This window comes from Psammomys obesus, unplaced genomic scaffold (assembly GCF_907164565.1).
Source record: "Psammomys obesus unplaced genomic scaffold, mPsaObe1.curated_primary_1811, whole genome shotgun sequence".
Lineage (NCBI taxonomy): Eukaryota > Metazoa > Chordata > Mammalia > Rodentia > Muridae > Psammomys > Psammomys obesus.
Window position 1 is genome coordinate 24677266 of NW_026585504.1, and position 16874 is coordinate 24694139.

At 39.6% G+C, this 16874-nt stretch overlaps 1 protein-coding gene across 1 annotated transcript in view; it reads left to right on the forward strand.

Moving 5' to 3' along the window:
* Positions 1-588: 588 nt before the first annotated feature.
* The window catches only part of Bbox1 (gamma-butyrobetaine hydroxylase 1), a 50928-nt gene continuing 34642 nt past the window's right edge, over positions 589-16874 (forward strand). Inside the window, exons 1-2 of the mRNA XM_055599206.1 lie at positions 589-896; positions 3171-3285. Of these exons, the coding sequence (XP_055455181.1) occupies positions 678-896; positions 3171-3285 (334 nt within the window). The 5' untranslated portion in view covers positions 589-677. The remainder of the gene's footprint in view (positions 897-3170; positions 3286-16874) is intronic.

Genomic DNA, 16874 nt, shown 5'->3' on the forward strand with positions numbered 1-16874 from the left:
AAAGTTGCTGAGTGGACTCACCATCGTTCTTTCAAACTCAGCACATGGAAACCCTCCCCCATCTGCAACCTTCACCACTTCTCATCTATAACACTAAGTGTGCTATCTGTTCTACAAGCAGAGCTGTTTTTAGACTTGCTACAGCTCTCTTCAGACTCACGTGCTAAATCGCCAAGTTTAAATAAATTGTAATTTTAATGAATAGTTTGCATAATAATTCTCTCCTGTCATTAGTGCTTAAGAAAAGTGTAGAGGGAGCTACAGCTGGGATACAAAGTGAATAAATTGTAATAAATTTTAAAAAACAAATAAATAAACAGGAAAAAAAACCATAGGTGTGAGTTCTCAAGCATGCAAACACACTTGAGGCCTAGTGCATGTCACTGGTTCTCATTTTACCAAGTAAACTTTCTGTTAAGAGAACAAGGAATTCTTTTCATTTGGATTCTATGTGGCATTTGTATCTTACAGCTAGTCACTCTGTTTCTGTTTGCAACATGTGAAATACTCTAATCAGAACAAAGGTCCCAGCTCTGGTCGAACCTCATGCTCACACTCCTGAGTGGATAACAGAGGCCAGAGTCCACTTGCATTATTGTAGAGGCTGGGCTTATTACTTTTAACACTGACTTGTCCTAGCAGGTAGCTGGTAGAATTTATCGCCAAAGACCAGAAACATGCACTGTGCCATCTTAAAGGCAGAAGCAGTGGATGGGGCTCATGTGATGCAGATCGTCTGGCATGACGGGGCAGAATCCCTCTACCCCGCAGTATGGCTGAGAGACAACTGCCAGTGCTCAGACTGCTACCTGCATTCTGCAAAAGCTCGGAAACTTCTCCTGGAAGCTCTCGACGTGAACATTAGAATCAAAGACTTGGCATTTAACCGGGAAAAGGTAATTACCTCTAAATGGTCTTTCCCTTCTCTTTTGAGTTAAATCAAGGGGTTAGTCTGTAATGATGTAAATAACTCTTCTTTAGCTCATATATAGAACAAACCCTCTCCAGGGACATGTTTGTACAGCATTTGGTATAGAGTAGGCATAATCAGTGGAAGGACCTGCTGTTGTTATCACTGCTGTTTTTCCTACTAGGTGCAGTTTGTATTTTAACTGAAATTTAATCATATCACCTGTCTCCTTCCCTTTCCTTCTTCCAATACCTTCCATATCCCCCTCACTTCCTCTCATACTGGTGGCCTCTTTTTTTTTTTTTAGTATTGTTACATATATATATACACATATAAATATATAAACATAGTTTGCTGATATAATCTGGTTTCTCTTCAGAGTACATAATTTTGTTGCCTTTTGTTACTATCATTTTAATAAAATATGCAAATTTCCCTTTTTTTCTTCTAATGTAAAAGCAGCCTTGAAACACAATCATACTATTTATATCAGATAAATAGTGCATCTGGTACTCAGTTTACTCTTCTATCCAACTGGAAAAGTGCAGAAGTTGTTCAGAGAAATTTCAGGATTCAATGAGATAATCTGGCTGGAAATGTTTATCATATTGCCTGGCACAGGGCACTCATTCAGAAATTCTATCAATTAGTATTATTTATCCAAACTAGGGAGTAGGTTTGTGAGAATTCACATTCTAAAAGCATCACTCTCAAAATCAACCACATGTGGGATCAAATACATTTCTTTCTTTCTTATTTACATATTCTCTCCGAAAGAACAAATGTAATCAGAAAGCCCAAACGTTCCCCATTCTCCTGTCCTCTCAGCTTCAGTTCTCTGTTCTCAGTCCTCACTATTAGTAGTCACGCCTTCTTATAGGAATTTTGAGGGATACATATTTAGAACATGCAAAGCAAAATTTTCATGTTACTAAAAATATATTTCTAACATATTATCTCATTAGCCTTAGGCATCAGAAGTAGACTTTTGACCTGCAGGGAAAAGGGAGAGTAAGGTTTAATTGAATTCATTGATTATGTGGCTTTCCTAGTAAGGGGTACAGTGGCTGTCTCAGTGGCTTGATCTTTGATCTCCTCCCCCTGAGGAAGATGATGCAGCCAGCTTTGATGAGACCCAATAAAGTAGGCTCTGAAATTTGAAGGCAAATGGTGGGAACTAGAAAAAATTATCCTGTGGGAGGTATCCCAGAAGCAGAAAGACACATATGGTATATACTCAGGTATAAGTGGATATTAGACACATAACATAGGATAAACATACTAAAATCTGTACAGCTAAAGAAGCTAAGCAAGAAGAAGGACCCTAAGCAGAGCAAAAAGAAGGCAAGATGATCAATCCTCATTCAGAAAGGGAAGAGGGTGGACATTGGAAGAAGGTAAAAACAGGGAACAGAACAGGAGCCTACCACAGAGGGCTTCTGAAAGACTCTACCCAGCAGGGTATCAAAGCAGATGCTGAGACTCATAGCCAAACTTTGGGCAGAGTTCAGGGAATCTTGTGAAAGAAGGGGAAGATAGAAAGACCTGGAGGGGACAGGAGCTCCACAAGGAGAGCAACAGAACCAAAACTCTGGGCACAGAGGTCTTTTCTGAGACTGATAGTCCAACCAGGGACCATGCACGAAGATAACCTAGAACTCCTGCTCAGATGTATCACATGGCAGCTCAGTGTCCAAGTGGGTTCCCTAGTAGAGGGAACAGGAGCTGTCTCTGACATGAACTCAGTGGAGGGCTCTTAGATCACCTCCTCCTGAAGGAGTATGGGCAGCCTTACCAGGCCACAGAGGAAGACAATGCAGCCATTCCTAATGAGACCTGATTGGCTAGGGTCAGATAGAAGGGGAAGAGGACCTCCCCAATTAGTGGACTTGGAGAGGAGCATGGGAGGAGATGAGGGAGAGTTGGTAGGATATGGAGGGAATGAGGAAGGGGGCTACAGCTGAGATACAAAATGAATAAACTGCAATTAATAAAAAAATAAATTACTAAAAAAAAAGAAAAGAAGGGGAGGAGGTCCTCCCCTATCATGGAAATAGGGGAAAGAACACAAGGGGAGAAGAAGGAGGGTGGGCAGGACTGGGAGGAGACAAGAGAGGAGGCTACAGCAGGGATAAAAAGTGAATAAATTGTAATAAATAAATATATAAATAAAATTTTTAAAAAACAATTGCATAATACGGAAGTAAGTATATAGCTATGCAATGTACAAATAGATGATAATTACTTTCTGTGTTACAAGGTTTATATCACGTGGCCCAATGAGCATTACAGTGAATTTGAAGCTAACTGGCTGAAGAAAAGATGCTTTTCCCAACAGTCCAGAGCAAGACTCCAAGGAGAATTGTTTTTACCAGGTAATATTCCCATGGGCTTCAGTCTATACTAAAATCTTACAGAAATAATTATTTAAAAAGAAATACTATTATTTGAATTAACTGAATTTGTGGGTCATGGTTTCGGGAGTTTGTATATACATATATTACACAATGATTAAATCAATGTAATTAATATTTATATCTCTCACTTTCTGAAGGATTTGCTCAGGGGCAAACTCAGTCCCTTCCATCTTGGTTGAAATAATATTGTAGTTTATGAGGAATGCTTGACTTGTTAGCAGCACAGATCGTTTGAGCCAAACTGAAAAGGAGGAAAAGGGGAGATGTTGATCTTTTAAAGCGCTAGTGGGACAAGGTACAGCGGGCTTGAGCCATCGTCCTCTGAAGTTAAGGCTGAGAGAACCAGGTTTGCCCTCTGTTCACTACAAACAAGAGATAGCTCGCCCTCCTTCATGATGTCTAAAGTCCCAAGACAGCATAAATTCCTACCCTGGTATTCATGATGAGATTACATAAGCAATGAAGCTTTGAAATAAGGAGCACAGAATTCAGCTTGCACTTGAGGCTAAGTTGCAAGCTCATTTCTCTAGAGAACATTGATTTGGGTCTCCAGAGAATGTGTGAGCAGAAAAATGTTTAGAGGTTACCAAAAGATGAAAATTCAGTTTCAAAGGGGGATGTTACCTCTCAGGTAAGAAGCAAAACAAATGCTAAAAAAAAAAAAAAAAAAAAAAAACAACTGCGTGATTTAAAATAAAAGTTCTAATTATACACAATAATACAGAACAAGTGGAAGCATTTGTTAGGGTGGGAAGGTCTCTGATTTACTCTACCTTGTTCTACAGATCATTACATATGGTTGCATATGTTCTACAGATTATTACGTATGATTACATATGTTGTACATACTATTACACATGATTACATAAGGTCTATAGATTATTACATATGATTATGTGGGTCAAAGGCAAACTCTAACTCACATGATCTTTACCTGCTGTTAGAACCCGGACTTCCTCAAGCACACTAGACAGGCACATTTCCCTGAACCTTCTTTTCTGTGTCAGCCACATTTATCAGATCCCTAACCCTTTCAGAAAGTGGTCACTTGGCTGAATTATCTGCCACCTCTCTTAAGAACTCTGAGTCTTACACTAAATGACGTCCTTTACTCCTTCTAAACCTGGAGCTCCCTCATATGTAAGAACTGTCTGGGAGTTTAAAACTAGTCTTACAGCAGTTCACTGGAAGTGGAGATGTTACTTACTTACTTACTTACTTACTTACTTAATCAACCTGCCGGGGAGCTTTACTTTTTCCTGTGATATCAATCACAGAGTACTGGAGTTTCCCCTTCTCTTGAAGCACAGGCCTGTCTTGTCAAGAATTCAACTCTAAGTGCTTGGTTTCACCACTGTGACAGCTGATAAGGATTTGTTCCACTGTTGCGTTTGATCCAAGAATCCATTCTTCTTTATCTATCCCTGCTAGGTGCTTGAAAATAGACGAGTATATAAAGAAAACTATTTCTCCCACATTCCTTCAAAGAGTGTGTTTCTGGATCCTTTGGAGGGGTTGCATCTACAATAGCATAATTTCATAGCCATTGTCTGGATCAAATAGAAACACCTTCAGTGTTTTTTTTAAATTATTATTTTAGATGCTTCTGATATTCTTTTTTTTTTTCCTTTAACTCTGCCCTGGTTTTGCAACTTATTTGGATTTTGCTTTCATTGCCTTTAAGTACTTCTCTGTGTCATTTCAGGAAGTAAAAGTCAACATTTTTATTATCACAGCTTAAGCTTTTAAATGCTGGAAAAGGAGCAGCCACATATCCTCCATTAATATTTCCTGACAAGTCAGGGTTTATTTTTATAGCTTCAAGTCCTCAGGCCTATCAGGCAGTAGCAAATGGAAATGATAGCAGACTTCATTGAGTAGTGGAAAAAGCTGGTCACAGTGACAGGCTGAGAGCATGAATAACATAAGAACTGGCCACTTGGTAGACACTGGAAAATGTTTTAGTGCTTTAACACAAGATTAATCTTTTAAATATATTTCCAAGCTGTGCAGTTGATGGGTGAAAGAAGAAGCCAATGGGCAATTTTTAGAGTATTGGTTGAATGGATTTTTGCCTGTAGAATTTGATACCCTCCTCCAATGTGTTTTCAAATATTAATCCTCTAAAGCATGTAAACAAAGTGAGTTTCATTGGTGAAAGCTCTTTGCTTTCTTAGCCCCTGTAGCAAAGTTCCTCCTCTGCTTCTCCCTTGGAATGAGGCCTACATTGCTTATGAAATCTGGAGTCCAGATGCACACCACTTTCCTTCTCTTGGCAGAGGCTGCCAAGTGCAAAATGACAAGATAAATGACAATCAGCTGTGGACAGGACCAGACTGTCCCTCAGAGCCGAAAGGAAGATGTGAATAACAACCTTTCCCTCATGGGTGTCCGTTGAGCTCCACAGACATTTGGCATCTACTTTGTACAGGGACCTGTGTAAGGAAATACCGAGGTGAAAAAGAAGGCCTAGACATGTAATACATTAAGTACATTAAGACCATGTGCTGAGGGTTAATGATGACATAAAGCAAAGAATAGGAAGAAATGAGAGGTTGATACTCACACTGACTTTTGCAGAATAGTTTGTCAGGGAGGGGTAGAAAGAAGAAAATCTCCACAGAAAAAAAGGATGTACAGAAAATCACAGAAGTGAAAAATAAAAAGATGAATTTAGGAAAGTACAGTGAGCTAGAAACTGGTGAAGCGAATGTTACTAGACAACAGAGGAGACTCAAAGGCCAAACTAAGAAACAGTTTACATATACTGCTTGGTCCACAGACTGCAGGTAAGGGTGAGGTTTTGGGTTTTTGTTGTTGTTTTGTTTTGTTTTTCCCAACATAGAGTTTAGGTATACCATTTCATTCATTCTTCAGCTCTTAACCTCTGAGCCAACTCTCCAGCACAAAAAAATTGAGATGTTTTATAAAAAAGAAATCTTTTTTTTAAGAAAATCTCTCTATTGAGCCAGTCTGTTTTATTTTTTCAACAATGAAAACTGAGAACATTTCATACCAAAAATCACTGACTCTCAACTACCATGCCACCTTTACAGCAGAACGTTCTTTGCCATGTGCATCATTATAGATGGTAACTGCTCTGTCCATAGCTAGAATCCCTTCTTTGTTTAAAAGGTACACGCCTCATGAAGTGAAAACTCACAAGTAGCTGTCAGAGCCCTCTCCGATCTACTTTTACTTAGAAAGTATTTGTACAGAGCATGTTTCCTCAGGGAAAACTATGTTTACTTAATTTTCTTATAGTTCAGGAAAAGTAGTTGGTTTCGTGCAGTGAATATATTTACAAGATCTTGTCAAAAAGCAAGAATCACATATGTGTGATTTTCTTTTTAATTAGCAAGAAATGCCATGGTACAGTTGCCTAACTCGTGTGATATAAGCCCAAACCATTGTTGACCAGGTGTGGGGTGATGAAACACGGTGCCAGCTCTACTATCAACCACGTGTAGACTGTACTGCCACATCGTGTCCTTCATCCTATACACTTCTTCCACTCTCGGGCCGCTCTTTTACTTTTATTAATTACACTTTATTCACGTTGTATCCCCCCATGAGCCCCTCCCTTCTCTCCTCCCAGTCCCACCCTCCCTCCCCCTTCTTCACGCATGCCCCTCCCCAAGTCCACTGATAGGGGAGGTCCTCCTCTCTTTCCTTCTGATCCTAGTCTATCAGATCACATCAGGAGTGGCTGCATTGTCATCTTCTGTGGCCTGGTAAGGCTGCTCCCCCCTCAGGGGGAGGTGATCAAAGAGCAGATCGGGCTGCTCTTTTATCTCCACTTCTTTAAGAATTTTCTGTATGTGTCACTGAGATTAATGTTTATTAAGTATTGATGTATTTAGTCTCAGCGATAAATAAGGTCAGTATAAATTTAAAACTGTTCAGAAAGTAACAGAACCAAAAGTTGACTAAAGAGTATTTGCATTAATGAACACCTGCCTCCTCTTTCTGTGCTCACTGTGGTGTGTGTGTGTGTGTGTGTGTGTGTGTGTGTGTGTGTGTGTGCGCGCTAAGTATGTTGCTACTAAATATGTTGTATTGAATGGTCATTGTCTGCTCCACTTGATAATTAAATCTAGATAAAAAACCATTTCAGTCACAGATTTTGCTGATTGAGTATTTACCACCCGTTGTACATTTATTAATTGATCATCCTGATAGGTGACTATTGAAAAATAGGCTCCATATACTGGGGTTGAAAATGCAATAGGGAGCAAAACAGGGAAAGCCTTTACCCCTTAGGAGTTAAATTTTCGTGGTGGAAGAGAACAAAAATATGTCCAGTATTATCTGCAGTTCCTCAAAGAGCGATAAACACAGAGACGCAAGCAAGTTGGTGAGAGTGGTGGGAAGAGGGCTTGAGATTTCGTTCCTGAGTTCTTGTACTTTTTTACACTGAAATAAGAAAAGGCATCTTCTGAGACCAAAATAAAAAAGTGTGAGAACGTGAGACTAGAGAATGTGATAAACAGCAAGAAGAGTTTGTGTATTTTTAACTGTAAATGCATGGTCGTGGAATGAGACCAGTCACTCTAGTCTGTTTTCCTGTAGACGCAGACAGGACTTGCAGCTCAAAGGCAGATGCAAGCAGGCAGGGGAGCCTCTGTGTTCTTCACCGGCATTCTCTCATTCTATTTTCACAGCTCGGGCAGTTATTTTCATACCATGTTATCCAGATGGAGGCTGAACATAGAGTCTCTTGCCTCCCAAAGTCAGACACAAATGGAGAGCACTGAACCCAAATCTCAAGTCATTTGCTTTCACACAAGGTCCCTGTCACACGGGACCTGCGTTCTCTCTAAGTGAACTTGCTAGTTTTGCAGTGAGCCAGTTTCTGAAGCAAAGTCTGTGAGGAACAGGAGGAGAATACTCAGGTAACACTCAGTGGGTATCTTTCTGGGTTAACAGGAGAGCTAAGAGGAGCGAAAGAAGTTAAAGCTGCCAAAAAGCAATATAAGCTTATTGGCAAAATTATAGCAGTGAGCTCACTCCGGGGGGGCATGAACCAGACCAGTTACAACCATGTACCATTGAGGAAATCAGGGGACTTTTGCACACTGGAGCACAGCATCCAGAGGAAAACAGAGAAAGCTGCAGATAGCATCTCACAAGCCATGAGGTGCTATGGGGAGAAAGGAGTTAGTCACCTTAGAGAAATAGCACAGCCGGTATCTTTTTTTTTTCTTTTTCTTTTATTAATTACAGTTTATTCACTTTGTATCCCCCCTGTAGCTCCCTCTCTCCTCCCCTCCTAATTCCACCCACCCTCCCTCTTCCCTACCTGTGCCCCTCCCCCGGTCCACTGATAAGGGTAGTCCTCCTCCTCTTCCCTCTGATCCTAGTCTATCAGGTCTCATCAGGAGTGGCTGCATTGTCTTCCTCTGTGGCCTGGTAAGGCTGCTCCCCCCTCAGGGGGAGGTGATCAAAGAGCAGGTCAATCAGTTCATGTCAGACACAGTCCCTGTCCCCATTACTATGAACCCACTTGGACACTGAAATGCCATGGGCAACCTCTGTGCAGGGGTTCCGGGCCATCTCCATGAGTGGTCCTTGGCTGGAGTCTCAGTTTCAGAAAAGACCCCTGTGCCCAGACTTTTTAGATCTGTTGCTCTCCTTGTGGACCTCCTGTCCTCTCCAGGTCTTACTATCTCCCACTTCCTTCATAAGTGGGAGATTCATAAGATTCCCTGAACTCTGCCCAAAGTTTGGTTACAAGTCTCAGCATCTGCTTTGATACCCTGCAGGGTAGAGCCTTTCAGAGGCCCTCTGTGGGAGGCTCCTGTCCTGTTCCCTGTTTTCTCCATCCTCCGATGTCCATTCTATTTGCCTTTCTGAATGGAGACTGAGCATCTTAGCCAGAGTCCTCCTTCTTGATTAGCTTCCTTAGGTGTACAGATTTTAGTATGTTTATCCTATATTATATGTCTAGTATCCACTTATGAGTGAGTATATTACTGTGTGTCTTTCTGCTTCTGGGATACCTCACTCAGGATGATCTTTTCCAGTTCCCACCATTTACCTGCAAATTTCATGATTTCCTTGTTTTTTATTGCTGAATAATATTCCATTGTGTGGATGTACCACAATTTCTGTATCCATTCCTCAACTGAGAGGCATCTGGCAGAGCAGGTATCTTCATGACATCTCTGATTTCTGTACTGGGTATTTCAAATATACAACTGGAGGGTTTTTGCTTCTTTGTTTTTTGTTTGTTTTGTTTTTAAGATGGCAGCACTGAAAAGATGACTCAGCAGATAAGTGGGCTTCCTGCTCTTCCAGAGAAGTTCAGTTCCCAGCTCACAAATTGGGCAGCCTACAACTGTAACTGTAACTCCGGCCCCAAAGTGTAACTCCCACCCAAGGAAATCTGACACACATGCCTCTGTGGGAAGCCATACACTTGTAGCACATACACACATTCAAAGCTCACGCACACACACACACACACACACACACACACACACACTTGCACATACACATAGTCACATTAAAATAGATCTTTAAAAGAAAGGTGAGAAACAGACTGTGTTTCTGCATAAGGAGGAGTCTGTGAAATTTGAAGTTTATCTGAAGTTAGCTGTTCCATACATACACATGCATGCCAAACAATGAAGATCTAAGCAGGGTTCAGTAACCTTTTGGGGCAGGGGTGTCTTCTGAGATAATCACAGAAACGACACAGAGTGAGGTAGAATTATCTATTTTCTCTGCCTCCTCTAAGGAAATTTTGGATAACAATTCCTTTTCCTGGTATCTTTTCGAGCTGATTTCTCATCAGTATTCAACCCTCCTCAATGTCTGCAGTCAGAGAAGCTGTGTGTTTCTGTTCAGACACAGGTTATCTGTGTGGTGTTGGGCACTTATTTAGGTTCTTTTTCCTGGGTCCTTATCTATAAATGAGAGCAAAGACAGTGCATACACTATGGTGTTGTTTGAGGGTTTCATGAATTGATCAATGTCTAGTGCTTATAAGAATGCCTGAAATCCTAAGACAACCTTATGCATGCCACTTGGTTGCTTTATGTGTTGTATTCTCCAGATAGGTAGCCATTTTTTTTCACAGGGTTATGCATATAGAATACTTCAAGGCCATAAAAATAAAAATGTGTTTCTCTTATTTTAAGGAGCGTAAACTTCTTTAGAAGCTTCCTTTATATAGTCACACAATTTACTCTAGACACTAGAGTTGGGAGATGGCTCCATGCTTAAGAACACTGGTTGCAAATATCCTTATTGTATATTTGAGCATATTTTGGATGCCTAGGAGTGGTATAGCTGGAACTTGGAGTAACACTATTCCTAGTTTTCTGAGAAAGTGCCAGATTGATTTCCAAATTGGTTGTACAAGTTTACATTGCTACCAGCAATAGAAGAGGGTTCCCCTTTCTCCACATCCTCTCCAGCATGTGTTGTCACTTGAATTTTTGATCTTAGCCATTCTTATAGGTGTAAGGTGAAATTTCAGGGTCATTTTGATTTGCATTTCCTTGACGACTAAGGATGTTTCTTTGCTTTTCTGTATTCCATTGTTGAGAATTCTCTGTTTAGCTCTGTACCCCATTTTTAAATTGGATTACTTGATTTGTTGCTGCTTAACTTCTTGAGTTCTTTATTTATTCTGGATATTAGCCCTCTGTCAGATACAGGATTGAAAAGACCATGCATGGAGATAACCTAGAACCCCTGCACAAATGTAGCACGTAGAAGCTCAGTCTCCAAGTGGGTGACCCAGTAAGGGGAGTTCCCTCTTTGGAAAATATGGAACTCAGCCATAAAAAAACTATCTATGTTCATGAATGTAATCTTTTTTAACAAATAGATGTTGAATAACATTTCCACATGAAAAGATAAGCACTGTGGTATGTACCAAGCCTGAGCCAAGAAGAAAGACACCTCATCCCTGCTTAGTAGATCAAGCAGGACACTTCAGAGGCTATTGATCCATTTCAACCCATAAATGCAAAAAACGCCTTCCTGTAAAGCTACCAGTCTTCCTCCATGTATGAAAGAATATTCCTACCTAGAAAGACCCAGAAATGGATGCCAGGATGAGGATCCCTCAATCAATGAAAAGTGGTCTTATATTTGCTCCATATTCAAAACACTAAGAATGTATACAATAGTGTCTCCATGAGGTCCCACACTGGTAAACACTGTTGTCAATAGTAACAGGCCAAACACTACCAGTCTTTTCAATGGTTTTCTTCCCTCTTAGTGCTTCCAGGGTCTGTACCACACTTCTTGTCTTCAAAGCCTCTTCTCATCTAAATGTTGAGAGGAAAAGTGACCAGAATATGTAGACTTCACAAGACAAGAAACAAAAGTGTACAAGACCCATTCACCAAAAGAGGGAAGCCCTGTTTTTCACCTCTGACTTCTCTCTTCTACTAGAAATCAGAATTGGATTTTAGTGGAGTCCTTAGAAGTCATTCATAAGAAAAACAATTATATGTAATTACTGTAAAATGAAATGTAGTTAACATACCATGAAGATACTAAGAAAAGAGTGAAACTGTAATGGATGCTGTGTACTTTAGATAAGCCATTTCAGAGCCAAAAGCCCAGCATGGGGCAGAAGGATAGGGGATAGGGGCTCCTAAATTTTTGAAATAACACTTTGAAAACCAGCTCTCTGTGCTCATGAATCTTTAGCTAAAGAGCTTCTTTGTGTCTTTTCCTTTCTGACATATAACTCAGGCCCCAGGAATGTGATGTTTAGCCTGCCTTAGGAATGATTACACAAACAGTTCCTTGAAACCCGCCATGCAGCCTGATCATAAATTTTATGATGTGTGAAGCGCATGTTCAAGGAAGTATTCATTAGTAAGACCATAAGTTAAATGAGGAAGCGTGGCCCATACCTTACATATTCCATCATTTCCATTCTGTTTATGTATCCAGACTCAAGTGTGAAACTTAAATTGGTTTCTAATGTATTTTCCTGACAAATGTTTTATTCTCGTCAAATGTATTTTCTTTTGGATCCCCTGATGGTTCTCCTTTGCAATGAGAGGAAAAGAGGAACGTGTTTTGAAATCACTCTCTGCATGTCGGTGTTTAATATTCTGTGCAGGCATCACAGAGTGCTTTGTAAGGCAGATTTAGTGAAGCATTACTTCTCACTTATAATTAGAATAACCTATACTTAAGAGCATGGGTTGAATTTGTCAATCAGTAACTCATTGTACCATCAATGGAAATCAAATTTTTTAAAAAGTTTGACTTTATTATTATTATTATTTATTATAATTTTTCACTTTGTATCCCAGCTGTAGCCCCTTCCTCATCATTTCCTGGTCCCACCTACCCTCCCTCCTTCCCTCTATGTTCCTCCCCTAGTCCACTGCTAGGGGAGGTCCTCCTCCCTTAATATCAGACCCTAGGCCATCAGCACTCATCAGGACTGTCTGGATCCTCTTTCTCTGTGGCTTAGTAAGGCCATCTCGCCAAGGGGAGGTGAGAAGAGCAGGGAACTGAGTTAATGCCAGAGACTGCTCCTGCTTCCCTTACTAGAGGACCCCCATAGAGATTGAGTTCCCCATAGGCTACATCTGAGCAGGGGGTCTAGGTCCTCTCCATGCATGGTCTGTTGTGCATTATTATTATTGATTATTGACTTATCTTTTAGTTAAACAGCAGTTAATTCTAAACCAGCTGTATACCCAAATCACACAGAGACTAGGATTTATTTAATTAACCTAGAGCACAATCCTGGGCAATAGTTATTTCATCCTAAACCTCCAAGCCCACATAGTTTCCTACCATTCAGATTTCACCCATTACACTTGCTTTTTGTCATATCTTAGGTCCGGTCCATCCCTCCTCATGGTTCCAAGACCTCTCCTGCTGATTCTCTCCTCTCTCACTCTCCTGCTTCCTTCCTTTCCCCTTTAGACTAGGATGTCTCACCATAATCTCACCATTGCACAGCACTGGCTGGTTGATTGTTTTATTGACAACACAGAGTACAAATGGTGGCATGTTTACACAACAAGAATATAATAAGCATCACAACACAATGTCTGGATTGAAACCAAATAGTGGAGTAGAGAAATCAGCATTTGAATGAACAAGGATAAATTGTATACATTCCAAAAGAACATTGTACCAACATTGGTCCTTGGCTGATTCACCAGTCTCTACAGGTTTGCAATTCCCATCAAAATACCAACACAATTTTTCACAGGCCTTGAAAAAAATTCTCAATTTTATGTGAAAAAAAAACCAAACACAGAATAGCTAAAACCTTGTGCAATAAAAGATCTTCTAGAGGCATCTCCATCCCTGATCTCAAGCTGCACTATAGACCAACAGTAATAAAAATGGCATGGTACTGGCAAAGAAAAAACTGGTGGGTAAATAAAATCAAATAAGATCCAGAAATAAACCCACACACCTACAGATACTTGATATTTGACAAAGAAGCCAAAACCATACAATGAAAAGCTTCTGTAAAGCAAAGGAAACTGTCAACAGAATGACAGCCTACAGACTGGGAAAAGATCTTCACCAACCCCGCAAGTCACATTTTAAACCGTGTTATTGGGTTTATATTCTGTTACCAGTTCTGCAATGCCTTTGGCCTTTGGTCTCTGATTTCAGCAAGGCATTTGTAAGTAGTGCAAAATGAGAGATCTTATTTAAAAATTTTAAACTCTGTAGAACTTAAAAGCTATATGATGTATTTGCCTGTCCTCCAAGAGCTCTGGGCTCAATCTCAGCATCACAGAAAATGAAGAAAGATAAGAATAACACTATGATAGTAAAATTTTGAAATTAGAAGCTGTATCTTGGACTGTGTTGGGTGTTGTGCTGACAATGACTTTTTACTGCAGTCTCTGCATAAATATAGTTAATTTTGCACATATCAAGAATAACATTTGTTATAAGAATCTACAGCTTTCTGTATTATTAAACGTCAGTGTATTTGTATATGTTTACTATGAAAAAATGACTCATAAAATAAAATTTATTAACACATCCTTTAAATATGTATATTTTGTATGTATATATTTAAATATGGATATTATTTATATACTATGTGAGTGCATATGTATGGGTACATATACATATATGTATATATGTGGATATATTTAGAACATGAGATCATAATCATATCAATTTTTTTCCTTTCTCTTTCTTCCCTCCATACTCTCCCATATACACTTCCTGGCTCTCTTTCAAATTCATAGTTTTTTTAATTTTTTTTTATTAATTACACTTTATTCATTTTGTATCCCCCCCATAAGCCTCTTCCTCCTCCCCTCCCAGTCCCACCCTCCCCCCATCTTTCTGCATGCATGCCCCTCCCCAAGTCCACTGAGAGAGGCGGTCCTCCTCTCCTTCTTTCTGATCTTATTCTATCAGTTCTCATCAGAAGTGGCTGCATTGTCAGGGTTCTAGGTTATCTCCACGGATAGACTTTGGTTGGAGTATGAGTCTCCGGGAAGTTCCCTGTGTTCAATAGCTTTTTTTAATTAATTGTTGTTACATACTTATGTGTGTATGTATGTATATACACATATATTCTTAAATGTAACCGGTTCCATATGTAAAATTTTACTTCTATGTATGTTTTCAGGGCTGACCACTTGGCATTGGATAGCCCATTGATGTGCTTTTCCCTAAGGAAGATGATTCTTCTTGCTCTCTGCATCTCTTAGTTGTCTGAAGTTCTGTGACCTCATGGGCTTTCTCCTGTTCTACTTTAGTGTGTACATCTTTGTTGTCCTTGTTTAGCTCTTGTTGGTGAGATGCTATGAAGCTTCTGACATTATTGGGAGAGACTATCTTATAGCAAACTTTCTTATCCTCTGGGTCTTGGGCTACTGTGCCTTTTATAATTCATCAGTGCTAAAAGCACACACCCCACATATTTACTATGGAGATTAAAAGAAATTAAACTGTGAAAGCATCATACCCTATGTATGACTCCTAGAAATTATCAGCAAACGTCAGTTGCTGCATTATCATTATAAATTACTATTTGCCATGCACTGTAATCAACTCTCTGTATAATCTCAAGACAGTCATGCCAGTGTTACAGATGAGCTACAAAGAGTGTGTAACAGTCCTTGCTAAACAGAGTAAACTGAAACTCAGAGTCCTAGGAACAAGCTGGTAAAAGGCAGAACAATAATTCAAAGCCAGGCCGTTCTGCCTTCATTTCATCCCCCATCACGTTCTGTCTAACACAATACCAGTTGCATACAAGGGTTCAAATTTTAGCTAAAAGTTAAAAGCAAATAAATGAAAAAAAAAATTGTTTCCCATTTCTATCTCCATACAGCAAGTGACAGTATGTTTCTAGGAGCTATGGTATTGTGCCACCCAGTTATTTCCATTACTTAATTAAGTTCCACTAAACATTATCACGCTATAGCATCTACCTGTGCTGCTTTAGTTACAATACAAAAAAAATCTAAAAAGTATAATAATACTTCTGTATAAATTACTCAACCTCTGTGGGATTTCCATGGAGCTGGAAACTCAAGGAATCTTCCCTTGTAGTTGAGGCAATAGGAACTAGTAGGGAAAGAAATACCAAAGCCAGGATAAAAAAATGTCCCATAATTCTCTACTCTTACCCACTGCTGCTATTTTTATGGTTTCCTGATTCCCGTCTGAGGTTTTACAACCTTTAAAGTGTTTACTCTCACTTTCTGTATATAGTCCAGATGAGTTTCATTATCTATGCCCACAACACTAATTATTTTTCCTCAGAAAAATTCCTTCTAACTGAAAACAAAATAGCCTTTCTATCCTATTTCTGGAGACTTCTCAGTCACTACAACTGGAAATTGAAAATGCAATAAACACATGATAATGACAAACCAATGAGACACATAATTCAATATCCAAAACAAAACCAAGTAGATTGCTTGTTTGTAAAGAGTCTCTTTCATACAGAGCCAACTGTGGTTTTAGAATACTTAGGGCATAGGAATAGTCCTGGGAAACAATTGTGTATAATAAAAAAATAGTTATCATAGAAAGCATTGGAAGGGAATGAGATCAGGTCCTTTGCATTATCATGAACACATTTCTACTATGCCTTCAATCATACAATGTTATAATCAGCAATGTCCTAAAATACTGGGTTGGAATGGGGAAAAAAAAAAGGAGATAAGCTAACAAATATCTCCAGGGTAGCTGATACACTCAAAAAATACCATCAATATACTAAACAGAGCCTGATGGCCTAGGCCTGTAACCCCAGCTATACCAGAGGCTGAGGATGAAGAATGACAGGTTCAATAGAATGATACCCTGTCTCCAAAAATTAAAAAAAAAAAGAACAGGGACGATCAGGGGTTCTATTTCAGTGATAGAGCCCAAGACCCTAGACAATCAATCCCTAGACAAAATAATCCTCCTCCCTGTAACTGCTCTCCTGACAGCCTCTTGCCCCATTGTCTTTCATTGCTTCAAGCAAGGTGTCCTGGCTCGGGGTCTAGCTTGCTTATCTTGGCAAAAATGAGTTTCTTCTTCTTCTTCTTCTTCTTCTTCTTCTTCTTCTTCTTCTT